Here is a 13,896-nt window from a genome sequence, read left to right as displayed (position 1 = left end):
TGGATCTCCAATGGGGTGCAGGTCAGCTACTGTCTGAGGCCACCCAGCAGGAGCTACAGCAAGAACTACAGTTTTCTCTTCTTTGCTTGGGGTTTGGAGGTTTTGGAGCTGTCTGACCCGGGCTGCAAGTTTGCTAGGTTAAGCTGCGATAGGGCAGACCATTTATATGCTAAAGCCGCTGCTTGGAGCTTGGGTGGGTTCGTAGATTGTGCAGGGCGGGGTCTCAGGGCGTGACTAGGCTAGGGCGTGGCAAACAGCGATGGCTGCCAGTAAGCCATCTCTGCGGCTCTGCGTCTCTGACCGTGTCCCGGCGTCCTGGGCCCCAGCACAATAAACAATTGTTCCTGCGCAGCCCTGCAAGCAAGCCTCCCTCACTTTCCGACCCCATGGCCTACAGTCCAGCTTCTCCCCGTAGGAGTTTGGGTCCCCCGTGTCTCCCCAGAAACTGGAGTTCAGAGTAATCGGGAGCTTATCTCCCTTCGGGTTGAAAACAGCAGCGCTCCCAGTCACCCGTCGCCAGCCCAATTCACGTGTCTCCGTACCTCAGCTTTTCAGCGCTTGTGCACCCCTCAATGCTGTTTGCTCTTTCCTTCTAGTTGTAGAACTTCCACTCAGCCAGCTTTCCCGTGGTTCTGGGTGATAGATGTTTTGTCTTTTAGTTGTAGTTTTGAAATTGTTGTGCGAGGCAGCAGTTTAGGTGTTTACCTACGCCGCCATCTTGGATCTCCTCTGTGTGTGGTTTTTAAATATATTTTGGATATTAACCCCTCATTGGATGTATTTCCTCACATTTAGTAGGTTGTCTTTTAATTTTTTTGATGGTTTCCTTCATTGTGCAAAAACATTTTAGTTTGATGTAGTCCCATTTGCTTATTTTTTACCTGATGAGACATATTGCTAAGAGTAATGTCAAAGGATTTGCTGCCTATGTTTTCTTCTAGGAGTTATATGGTGTGAGACTGTGGTCATTTCATTTTTTTCTTGGTATGTATCTGTCCAGTTTTCCCAACACTATTTATTGAAAAGAATGTCTTTACCCCATTGTATAATCTTGCTCACTCTGTCATAGATTAATTGACTAGATATGCACGAGTTTATTTCTGGGCTCTTAGGTTTTTTTTTCTTCCTTCCTTTTCTCTTTCTCATTGCAAAACAATTTTACCAGAATGACTTTCAACTAGGAAAAAAAAGAGAGAAAACCAACTACATTTATAGGTTTATCTAACTTCGATGATTTTCATAAATGTTTGCATGACTGTTAGGGTAGAAAAAAAAATTATCTTCCTAAGGTGGTAAATGTTATCTATTTCATCCCATTGTTTGACAGTTTCTGATTTTCTAATACACAAACAGGAAAAATTGTTAATTAATGAATATCTTATCTTACCCCCCTAAAAATTTCTCAACTTTTCATTGAAAAATGAACATTTATACAGTTAAATCACCTTGGACATAACTGACTTCTCACTAATTTATTCAAAAACTTAACAAGTTTCAAAGATAAACAGAACACTTTATTATAAAACTTATAAAATAATTAAATATTACACATATATTTTGACTTTTCTCTATAACCCATGGTTTTAGTCAACACTTTTCCTCAGAATTAATATCCCTCAGAGAAGCAAGTGAGAACACAACAATAGGCTATTAGTAATAAATTAATTTTTCCATAAAATAAAATGATAATTATATAAAGAACAGATAACTTGTAATTTTTCAGAGGGTGGTGATGTAGAACTCTTTTTTAATGATAAAATAACCACTATTCTAGGCCCAGAGAGTTGAGAAAATATCTAATCATTTCTCTGAGATTCGAGAATGCATGAAGGGGAACAAAGGATGATCTAAATTTAATAAACCACTGTCTAGTTGGTTGTGCTGAGCTGGCAAATCCTTGTTTGAATTGAGACTTTTTAAAAGTAGTTGGGTTACATTCATCAAAAAAACTGAGGAATGGAGTAGAATTATATAAATACGTCTTTTATAACCACATCTCAAAAAATTACAGAAGGACCCAGTCTTGTAAGTTACTTTGGTTTTGGCAAAATAGTATGGTGTTTTTGCAATTGAGAACAATTTTAAACTCATTAGTGCCAACCAACAGCTGGCTTTTGAAGACTGAAAATATCATCTGAAAGATTGTAAAATACTTATTCATTGAATAGTTTTGTCATAGTATGATTTATTAATATTAACGTAGCAGGAAGATAGATGGATTTTTCTATTGCCACTATAACTTTTCTTGTTAACTAAATCCTAGGGCAGATTTAAACATGTCAGTTGGTAGGCAAAAACCACAAGTGGTCTTTAATTTTCCAAACAGCTCTGATAATAAGTAGGGAGCATTACAAATAATGGTCTCCTCTCCTTCAACACACTGCTATTTAACTCCTAGATTTTTAGCAAAAAAGAACATTTCACCAATTCGGATTCCCAAAGAGCAGACTCGAGGATCCTGGCTAGCACCAAAAGTTACAGAGGTTGATATAATGTGTAGGGCATCAATATTTACCTTTCTTATGAGCTCTTTTTTTTTTTTCTTCAGAGTGTGCATTTCAATTAAATGGAGATCTTAAATAGTCCAAGTTGCCCTGTTTTTTGAATATTCCTTGGAATACTTTTCAAGTTGTGAATTTTAGTCTTGAAGACTCTATAAGCAGATATACTTTAAACAAAATAATAAAAACAACACACGCACACTAAATAAACATACATGAAGCTTGCCAGTCCAGCAGCAAGCACTGTCGTGAGCACCATTTGGCTTTTTGTGTAACTCCTGGTTGGGGGTGTCCACAGTTTCAGTCACACTGTGAGCTCCAAGTAAATGTTCCATCCATGCTTGATTCCTCTAACTCTCAGTCTGTGACCTGAAGTCTCGAAAGACCTTTTGAAACAGATGTCTTTGCCATGGGACCCTTTTAAATTCAAAAGGGGATGTGTCCCAAAGTTGACCAGACTCTCACATTGACATATCTCAGTGTGATTCATCACTTCTTTCAATTAACAGTGCAAATCAACGTTGTTTCTTCGTGAGTCAGATTTGTCATCGCTTCCCATTTTCAAGTGCTTCAGAGTACCATGTGCTTTGGGGAAGTGAAAAAGAAGCCGGACTGTTCTTCAGAGCTGGCTCCTCAACACTGCCAATCACCCGTGAGGTGCTGAGTTTTCAGCCTTTGGTCCGAAAGGTGAGACCCCGGCCCTAAGGTGCTGGGGAGGGCATCAGCTCTTCCTTGTGCATGACTTACAGCACTGTTTGCCATAAAATTTGTGGTTGCAGACACCGTGTTGAGGAACTAGATGACACCAGTTGAAGAAATCTATACAAGATGGATCCTCTAAAATGAGAAAACATAGTTAGCATGCTAGGAAAAGGCTCAGTCTCTTAAGGTGAAGGCTTACAGTTTAATGACCTTGGATCTACCTGCCTGTGCTTCTGAGTGGCTTTTCTTCTTATCCATTAGGACTTGGATAGGAGGGTGAAAAGAGCAGCATTAAGACATCAAAAGGGACTATGACCATTAGCAAAATTTAAACCAGTGGGGGAAAAGTGGATGTTAAGAAAAAAAGTCATATCTAGCCAGAGATTATCTGATCCTCCCCATTTTACACCCCAGGAAGTACCTAGAACAGCACATTCAGAATTACCTAAGGATCTTGTGAAACCACTGGTTCTGATTCAGAAGGTCTATGGTGAGTGCTGGGATTCTATGTTTCTAACACACATGCTGCTGGTCCATGTGTTACTTTGGGGAACCAGGAGCCTAATGGAGGCCCAGCTGCAATACTCTCTGTTAAGTTTAAATAAATCTCAGAACCAATCTGCAACCAAGTGGATATAAGTCAACACCAGTCTTTTCTGACGTCTTTGTTCCAGTAGAACAGATGTGATTACGGATTAGAAGCAGGACATTGTACAGGAATTCTTACCCAGAAGCATCTCACAAGATACAGGATGTGCATGAAATTGTAAGTAAGATGTTCTTCATGTAAACAAATACGTGTTTGAGGAGTTAGGGCTCAGTCGTTTTACTGGATTCTCAAGGAGTTCTGACTTCAAACATATTCTCATTCACAGCTGGGACAGTTTTCCCCTCCTCTATGCCAGCCTTAACTTGCCTTTACCTGCAACTCAAAACTACACACCGCCCACAGGTATCTACTCATGTGCCTTCTGAATTCACCCTTCAGTGGCTCTCCACTGTGCCTTTGGTCAGAGCATACAAAGCTCCCAATTTGTAGCCTATCTTTCTGTGATTCAGAACTAACTAAATTTGTTCTTCTGCCAAAAAAAAAAAAAAAAAATATCCCATCTAATAGTGATCCTTTTAAAAAAGTAAGACATTTTATGTAAAGCATGTCCCCAGACTCTCCCCTTAGCTCCCAGCCATTCAGAGTAAAAGGTAGTTCTTAGAGTGGCCAACAAGGCCCCAGGATGTGGTTCTCCTAATCTCCCCTAATCTTTGCATGTGTGATTGCGTCTGGAGCCATCTGACTAAAGTGTGGAAATTTGAAATCACTGATAATGAAGGAAGGAGGAGATGGTCCGGAAAACATGACCACATGCTCAAAATGTGTGTACTTTTCCCTCATAAGCTTTCCGATAAGAAAGGCTGCAGGTGTGTAGAATCCTGGCATTGCCTAGAGGTGATCTGGCTCTGAGTAACTGCTACAGGACTAGCTTTCTGGTCTCCAAGCCTAAGATAAAACAGGGGAGGGAGCAGAGGAAGGGAAAGTGATGCTGGAGCTAAGGCTATCTCAGAAGCAGGTAAACAGCAATGTAGATTCAGATGGGAAGTGAGTAACTGTCCTGAATCTGATTCACCACAAATTGGCAAGTGCAGGCTAAGAGATTGGGGAGTCTTGGAAAAAGCTGTGATTACATACAGAGAAAACTGAGCAGGTACATGATTCCTGAGCCCAAGGAAATCTGGTTAGGCTGAAAAATATCTCATGGTGTTTGTCAATAAGTTGCACTAGTGAGGAATGGTGTAGTTCCTTCACTGAATTTCCCATCAGCACACATGCACTTCATTTAAACTAAGAAAACATGTCAGCTGTCATCCTAGGACAATACATAGTCACTGGACTGGACTGTAATGTAACTGTCTTCTCAATTAAAACGTGAGCTCCTTGAGGGCAATTCTTGTGCACTCTTGCATTACCATTGATTATACAATCTCTGGCACAGTGTTTACTCAATTAAAATTTAGTTTAGAAAAAATGGACTTGCAAGATTACCATTTCTCCCTTGCGAAGAATTAATGACTAAAAAGCCTTATCATAGCACAAAATCTCCCCTGCATATGAGATCATGTTGAGTGGGAACGGCTGGATTTGTGCCTTGTACACCTCCAAGGAGTGCTGTTCACGTGGACTTTGATGTGAATGGCATCCCCGACCAGTGGTCGGCAAACTCATTAGTCAACAGAGCCAAATATCAACAGTACAACGATTGAAATTTCTTTTGAGAGCCACATTTTTTTAAACTTAAACTATATAAGTAGATACATTGTTATTAACTTAATTAGTGTACTCCTTCAATCACACTGTACGTGCGTGCCCGCATGTGGTATTTTGTGGAAGAGCTACTCAAGGGGCCAAAGAGCCGCATGTGGCTCGCGAGCCGCGGTTTGCCGACCACTGCCCTAGACGTGTGGAATGTACAAGCTGCGCAACCAGATCTGATGGGATTTTGAAGCATTCTCTGAAGACGAGTAAAACTGACTGGAGTGTGGGGTCCTTTTTACCTCTCTTTTCAGGAGCTGGGCAGAAGTTCGTATTACAGGCGCGTGTCACCGGAGGTTTCTGTCGGAGCAGACAGCTTGAGGAAGGCCGGCCCTGCTGCACACAGTGGACGGATCGGGTCTGGACCCCGCCCCCACAGGTCACCGTGCACTGCAGAAGAGGGAGGCATCAGAAACACTCAGCTGGATGGGATCCATTTAATGTCAGTGACATCAAAGAAAATGTCTCCAGGCTTCATGACGTGACCAAGGTGCCTGCTGATAAATGGTCCAGAGCCAGGTACATGTGCTTGCGGTCCACAGTCTTTCTAACGTGGGAGCCAGTGGATGGGATTAGAAGGGTCGTAGGCTAATGCTATCTCACCCAAGCGTGTGACTCATAAAGAAGAGAGCTTCCAGAAATACAGAAGCTGCCATAAGAATGCGGAAACGAATACAGACACATCTAGGCAATTAATCCCTGTAGTTTAAGAATTCCAAATAATCTCTGCAGATGCAATCATGGAGGGGATAGTTCAAAACTAGGGCAGCAAAAGAAATGATGCTCTGGGTGCCTAGCCAGATTCCTGGTTAGCATGGTGGATAGGATGCTTCCCAGAAGTCAATGCTGTTACTGTTTGATTAGAATTTTAGAAAAATAGATGACTAACAAGGACTGTTAGCATTCTTAAATTTTCATGTGTCTGAACAAAATAACATTTCATAACAAAAGAATAAAATATTATCAGGGGAAAAAATATCCCTTTAAATTATTTTTTGTTTTTGCTTTTTAAAATTCACTGTATTTTTTAAATTGCAGACAGGTGAAACTTTATCTTGGACAGTCATCACTATATAGACTGGTATTTAGGATGAAAAAATACTTTCTGCTGGGAAGAGTATGAGTTTGTAATTAGCCCCAAATTCAAATATAGCTGTATGATCATTCTAAACCAGCGGTCGCCAACCGGTGGTCCATGAGGTCCGAAAGGTTGACGACCGCTGATCTAAACCAGGAGTATGCAAACGTTTCTGTGAAGTGAAGCCTAGATATTTTAGGTTTTATGGGCCATTTGTGGCAGCTATTACACTCTGCCCTCGTAGCACATCAGGCAGGGGAGCAGTTGGCATGCTGGCAGTTCTTTACTAACTGAAATAATCTTATAAGGATCAATCTCCAAATCTGTAAAATAATGATAAAAGCAATCCATAGCAACAGGCATTGCATTTAGTACATAGGTAACCACAAAGCTATAGCACCTAGCCAATTAGAGATATAAAATCATACTAATTTCCTTTCCCCCTGTTTTACTTCCCAAACACACATACATACACAGCTTACTCTTGAACAACTTGGGTTAGCTACCTCTGTAGTTGAAAATCCACTTATAATTTTGACTCCCCTAAAACTTAAGGCTTCTGGTCAACAGTTAGCTATTTATCAATAACATAGTTGATTAACACATACTTTGTGTTACTTGTATGATATACTGTATTCTCCAATATAGTCAGCTAGAGAAAAAAAATGTATGAGGAAAATACACTTACAGTATTTATTGAAAAAAAAATCCTCGTATAAGTGGAACTACACAATTCAAACCCATCTTGTTCAAGGGACAACCGAATACATACATGTACATGTATATATAAACATAGAAACAGACATACTTGTGTCTTAGCACCGCCCCCGTGTTTCATGGTGAGGTGTGGGCAGCACCTCTCAAGCCAACAAGCTCTTTGAAGAGCTGTGCACCACAAGGACCAAAACAGTGTTCTCTCCGACTTTGCATCACCCACTCCACCAATAAGAACCAAAGTAATCACCCTAGCTGGTTTGGCTCAGTGGATACAGTGTCGGCCTATGGTCTGAAGGGCCCTGGGTTGTAGCTCGATCCCCAATAGGGGGTGTGCAGGAGGCAGCCAATCAATGATTCCCTCTCATCATTGATGTTTCTCTTTCTCTCCCTTCCTCTCTGAAATCAATAAAAATATATTTTAAAAAAAAACACACCAAAGTGACCAAACCTTCATCGAAGCCTTCCGAGAAAGAGGGTGGCACTGACATCGGCCAAGCTAAACGAGATGGGGGTCCATGACTGAGGTGCCCACCTCTGAGCCTTACCTGCCTCATCCACAAAACAGTGACCACAATACACACAATAAGACCATTGAAAGGATGCAGTGAGAGTGAGAAAATAACAAATGCATGTAAAGCATTTAGCAACGTTAATAGCAAGGGTTTGACAAACGTTAGCTATTATTACTAGAGGCCCGGTGCACGAAATTCTTGCATGGGGGAGGAGGGTGTCCCTCAGCTCAGCCTGCACCCTCTCCAATCTGGGACCCCTCGAGGGATGTCCGACTGCCTGTAAATGGGCAGTCGGACATCCCTCTCGCAATCCAGGACTGCTGGCTCCCAACTGCTCGCCCCTAACCGCTTCTGCCTGCCAGCCTGATCACCCCCTAACCACTCCCCTGCCAGCCTGATTGATGCCTAACTGCTCCCCTGCCAGCCTGTTTTCCCCTAACTGCCCTCCCCTGCAGGCCTGAGTCCCTCCCAACTGCCTTTCCCTGCAGGCCTGGTTGCCCCCAACTGCCCTCCCTTGCAGGTCTGGTCCCTCCCAACTGCCCTCCTTTGCTGGCCATCTTGTGTCCACATGGGGGCAGCCATCTTGTGTGTTGGAGTGATGGTCAATCTGCATATTACTCTTTTATTAGATAGGATAGAGGCCTGATGCACAGGTGGGGGCCAGCTGGTTTGCCCTGAATGGTGTCCCGGATCAGGGTGGGGGTTCCCTTGGGGCATGGGGCCTGTGGTGGTATGCAGGCCAGCCACGCCCCCCACAACCCAAGCGGAGGCCCTGGTATCTGGGGTTTATTTATCTTCTACAATTGAAACTTTGTAGCCTGAAGCGGAGCTAAGCCTTCTGCTCGCTCTGTGGCGGCAGCCGTTTCTATTGGGATTTAGGTATCTTCTATAATTGAAACCTTGTAGCCTTAAGCGAGGCCTGGGCCGGCCAGGGTGTGTGGAAAGCTTGGCTTCCTCCATCACCAGGGGCAACCCTAGCCTCCTGCTCTTTCCAGCTCTGTGGCTGCCGCCATTTCTGTTGGGATTTATGTATTTTCTATCATTGAAACTTTGTAGCCTTGAGTGGAGGCCTAGGCCAGCAAGGGCAGGCGGAAAGCTTGGCTTCCTTCATTGCCAGGGAAACCCAAGCCTCCCTCCTGCTCTCTGTGGCCATGGCTTTTGGGTGTCGCGGAGTGATGGTTAATTTGCATATTACTCTTTTATTAGGTAGGATTTGGAAACATGACATAAGAACCAAATGAGTCAAGACCATGAGGGACATTTCTAGAATATAGAAGACACTAGTGGTGGATTTAATAGCAACTGCTGGCACTGTGTGACAAGCCGGGTACTAAGTGATTTATCTTATTGTGAAAAAGAAATCAAACCTTGCAAGATATCATCCTCTCAATTTTTTGTAGATGTGAAAACGGAGGCTCCCAGATTACGTAACCTTCCCAGGCTACACAGGTGGTGAAGCCCTTTGTTCTTGACACGTGGACAAGTCTCTACCAGCAGCCCTTGGTGGACTGCCTCCTCTTTTTGAATCTCACTTAAATACAAACTTCGTGCATCTGGGGGCACTCACCTGTTGCCATGGTGATGCATACCATCCAGCTGCCACATTGTACACGGGACGCGCTGGACAGGCCCCTCGGTCGCAGGCTTCCTCCAAGTCCAGGTTCGGTTTCTTAATGTTGCGGCACCTTCGCTCTGGGAAGGTTATCAGCTTCCCCTGGAAGGCCTTCTCGCTGCACTTCATTTCCCTCTTCCTCACCCCCAGCCCGCAGGTCGCCGAGCACTAGGAGCCAAGAGAGGAGGGTCAGCGAGCAGATGTGCCCGGCCTGAGGACGTACCATCCACGTGACGTTAGGGGGTTGGGTGATGGCAGGTCAGCCACACGCACGCGAGGATCCCACAAATATGGCACCAAGTCCCTCGTGCCACAGGTGAGAAAACCAGTCACAGGGCTCATCAGCACCAACAAACCAAAATGAGGCATCGCTCTACGGATGTGAGTGCGGCAGAGTCCAAAGATGAGGTGGCAGGGGATGGAGTCGGGGTCTCTGGCTGGTGTTTATTTAGATGTGCAGGTCGACCTGAGGCCTGAGGATTCGGGAGTCTGTGCCAAGGAGGCAGCGCACGAAGAGGAGAGTTGGAGGCTCCCGAGGGGAAGAACAACCCTATCTTTTTACCCTGCCCCTCTCGGCTGAGGTACAGCCTGATGATGTCTGCCGCAGGAGAGAGAGAGAAGGATGGAGACGGATGAAATCAGTGTGAGAAAACGTGTTTCTGTTTTAAGTATTATGGGATAAAGTGTAGGGCCTTGATGAACTGAATAAGGAGCACTGGCATCAGTGTAACAATCGAACAATGAAGGATGGCACTGAGCTTCATACTTACAACAGCTCTGTGAGGGAGGGGCAGGCCCAAGCATGTAGCCACTAGGGTTTTAATGTCTCAAAGAAAATGAGTGAGGAAAGGAGAGAGGGACACACTGCTCTACCCGCATCCTTGAGGCGGAGAAGGGCACTGGTGGACAAGAGCCAGAGCTGCTGCGCTAGAAACCCCTCCTGTGTTGGACCTCGCCAGACCGAGCTCCTGTGAGGAGACACCTGTCTCCCAGGTACCAAACTGTCTGGCTTGGCTCCTTCCCTCAGGATTCCTGTGTCTGTGAACTCCACTGAGGTGCCCAAGCCAGAAATCGAGGAGGCATCGTTGCCTTGCCCACATATTCCTGAAGGTACCAGGGGCCTCTCTAGGAACTCTCAAAGGCACGTCTCTCTCCTGAAATACGTTCCCCCTTTGTCTTTATTACTCTGATGCCCATGCAAGCGCCTTTCTGGCTTCTGCCCATTTGCATCGATTCCCCTTCTCTCTGAAACGAAAACCTGCTTGTTCTTCTTCTTCAACAGTTTAATGGGCCCCCCAATGTTTAAAGGGTAGATTTTCAGTCTGTTCCCCAAGGCCCTCATGTCCCCGATATCTGCAGCTCCAGCACACCCGGCTCCATCCTTACCAAGGGTGTTCTAGTCTCTCCCTGCGTGGGGAACCCCTCCGTGTGGAGCAGCCTCCCCCCAACCACCTCCTCCTCATTCCTGCCCGTCGTTCAGGCTCACACTCCCTGCAAACTCTCTTCTGACAAGGATTCCTCCTGATGTTGGGCTGAGTGGACCTAGGCGGTCCCACGGGAGGGCCAACCCCCGTCACAGCACTTTGCATCCCTTCCCCATGTTTCCATCCCAACACTTTATGCGGTTTTGTGCCTCCATTGCCCCAACACCGTGATGGGTGCTTTATCAATATCTGATGAAGAAATCAGACGGGAAGAAGGAATAGTTAGAAGGTACCTGGTATATGTGTGTCGAACAGAAAGAAGCTTTGAGCATCTGGATGCTGGTGGATTAGCTGAGCATTAAAACAAACCAAACCCAGACGCATCAGTGATAGAAAGTCCTACCTCGCTCCACGAGGAGACGGCCCACTGCAGCCGGGTGTTTTTGGGGCATCGCCCCAGGACACAGCCCTCCTGCGACTCTGGCCTGGGGATGCTGGCGCACAGGCTCTCGGGGAGGCCCTCGGCCCTGGAGGCACTTCTGCACAGCACCGCCCGCTTCCTCACCCCGCGCCCACAGGTCTTGGAACACTTGAGGTGAAAAGAAAAATGCTGTTGGCATGCTGGTTTCAAATGACTTTTAAGTTCTCAGACATAGTTGGTTTTAGTAGTCAGGAAAGAGAAATAAAACACTCTCCCAAAATATTTCCGTGTGAAATTTGGGGCAAACTTCATGAACTAAGGCTCCTTTCCATGAAGAACGCCATGTTCTTTATCCATTCCCACCCTACATACTGTGCTGAAATAGCCCTCCTTTTGTAAATTATAACTACTAATTGCAGAGAGAGAGACCAGACAGTACCACACACTACTTAGATTTGCCCTCAGTGATAGATGAACGTATACCCTCATTTTAAAAGTACGTCTATGCATGCTCAAAGACATTCTCCCCCTAAGAGGTATACTCTCAACATTAGAAAACATTTTCCATCATGTCCTCTCATTAAATGCACAAAACCTCATCTGACCTCTGTTGGGGACAGGATAGTGCACTGTTAAACTTGATCCGAAATCAACACCCTCCACGATATTATGTGTCCTAAGGGAGAGCATGGCAGAAATGTGGGCAGGGGCTGCTACCTGGCTTGCTAGTTCAGGCAAGAAAACCCCTGAATTTTTTTTTATTATTGCCTAAAATTGTCTTGCCAGCTGTGGTTTAGCAAAGGCTGGGCTGTTACAGAGCAGAGTTCTCGCCATTTGGGAAGCTGTCCCACCACTGTAGGATGTGTATCTCACCTGTAGTACCCATGCCCTCTCCCCATTGTGACAATCAAAAATGTCTCCTGACATTACCATCAGTCCCCCAGCTGAGAACCTCTGTGTGGATGACAGGTAGTTGCATGCTTCCTCCAACTTTATAACCTTGTATCTTTCACTGGGAATTTGTGACAATAGCAAACGGTAGGTGCAACTCCTCTGTAGGCCATTGACGCAAGAGTTAGATGTCCCTTTAGGCGTCTCTCTTTGTCTTTGTCTTTCCCATTTGCTTTGGAGAATTCAGTAGCCAGATTCACCGGCCATTCCTCCGACACTCGAATCCTGTCTAGCCTACACGTCCTCTAACTTGTGGACGTCTAAGGTTCCCAAACTGCAGGCCGCATAAGAAATCACTAAAAACGTTAATTAAAATGCCCCGTTGCATTAAGTCAGTGTGGTTCTCTTGAAGGTGTAAACACCTGAGAGTCTCTTGGGAAGCAAAGGTGCCACCGATGCTTTTGTCACCTTCCTTTTCCATGGGGAACAGGACCAACGGCTCTAAGGCTGACCCACTTACCTGAGACCAGGGCCCGAGGCTCCACTCTGGGGGGCAGGCGTGGCTGTTGCAGACCTGGACCTGAGTGGGTGTGCTCACTGGGCAGAGGGAGTGCACCACCGCCGCCTCCTTCTGGAAGGGCTTCTTCTGCACACACTGGATTTTCCGGCTCTGCTGGCCCCCCGCACACGGCTTGCTGCACGCGCTCCAGTCGCCTGGCTTCCAGCTGCCAGTGAAAAGCAAAATTACTTCCAATGAAGCTGAGGCTTTGGCTCATCACTTTCAAAGCAGTTCCTATGAAAGATTAACCACCTGATGAAAGCCTTAGGGCAACGTGAGAACCAATAAGGGCCATGCATACTAATTCTTCTTTCGCAGATTTTGAAGCCCATACTCACGTGGTCCAGTTATAGGGAGTCACTTAGTCACCACAAAGTCGTGGGGAAAAATACATTCCTGCCCTCTGCAGGGGAAGAAACGTGTGCCATTTGGAAATCTGAGCAATCCACTCATTTAGCCAAATTTCTTGGGATCTTAACTTTGTGCCAGGGACTCTCCTAGGCATTAGGGTTGGAAAAAGGAATGAGGCAATGTTCTTTCCATTAAGGAGCCTACAACTCCGTGAAGAGGCAGACATGTGAACAATGTCGACAATACTTTCTGATAATTGCCATGCTATTAGTTAACATATAAACTACAATAATGAGAGTAATGGAAGAGGGATCAATGAGAGGTATGTGCGTGTGTGTGTACACATGTGTGCACATGCAGGAGACAGGGGTACATTCAGAGAAGTTCTCACAGAGGAAATGTCTAAGGAGGCAAGTCCCCAGCTACTTTTCTGATTAGTCTTAAAATTTACTGATGGGTTGGGGACAGAACCCTGTGTTCTTTATTTAAAGATTACCAGGCCAGCTTTTTCACAGTGGTCTGAGACTTGGTTTATATTTAAAGGGTAATCAACAGAAACTACCAATACTTTTCAACAGCTAATTTTGATTAATTGAAATTCTATGATTTGAAGGCCTAGCATATAAAAGATCTAGCAGATATGATCTTTAATACCTACATCTGAATCCCGGCAGCAATGTCTAAAACTCGGCTTGTTCTACCAATGTTCTAGGTATCATTTTAAGACATATGTTGTTACACCTTTGCATTTCTCTCACCTTTCCTAGTCCTATAAATTTTTTTCTTTGGTTTCCCCCACAAGCGTGACATAAGAAATTAAAGA

The 13,896-nt window shown here is 44.9% G+C and overlaps 1 protein-coding gene across 1 annotated transcript in view; it reads right to left on the bottom strand.

Moving 5' to 3' along the window:
* Nucleotides 1-1,639: 1,639 nt before the first annotated feature.
* ADAMTS18 (ADAM metallopeptidase with thrombospondin type 1 motif 18) overlaps nucleotides 1,640-13,896 on the bottom strand; it is a gene marked incomplete at its 5' end in the record, with an annotated part of 68,216 nt that continues 55,959 nt past the window's right edge. The window contains 5 exons of the mRNA XM_080644378.1: nucleotides 1,640-3,338; nucleotides 5,751-5,898; nucleotides 9,383-9,595; nucleotides 11,255-11,440; nucleotides 12,684-12,888. Of these exons, the coding sequence (XP_080500504.1) occupies nucleotides 3,223-3,338; nucleotides 5,751-5,898; nucleotides 9,383-9,595; nucleotides 11,255-11,440; nucleotides 12,684-12,888 (868 nt within the window). The 3' untranslated portion in view covers nucleotides 1,640-3,222. The remainder of the gene's footprint in view (nucleotides 3,339-5,750; nucleotides 5,899-9,382; nucleotides 9,596-11,254; nucleotides 11,441-12,683; nucleotides 12,889-13,896) is intronic.

Source organism: Plecotus auritus (assembly GCF_963455305.1).
Source record: "Plecotus auritus genome assembly, chromosome: 10".
Classification (NCBI taxonomy): domain Eukaryota; kingdom Metazoa; phylum Chordata; class Mammalia; order Chiroptera; family Vespertilionidae; genus Plecotus; species Plecotus auritus.
The sequence above is the reverse complement of the archived record's forward strand: the minus strand, read 5'-3'. Positions and strand labels throughout refer to the sequence as shown.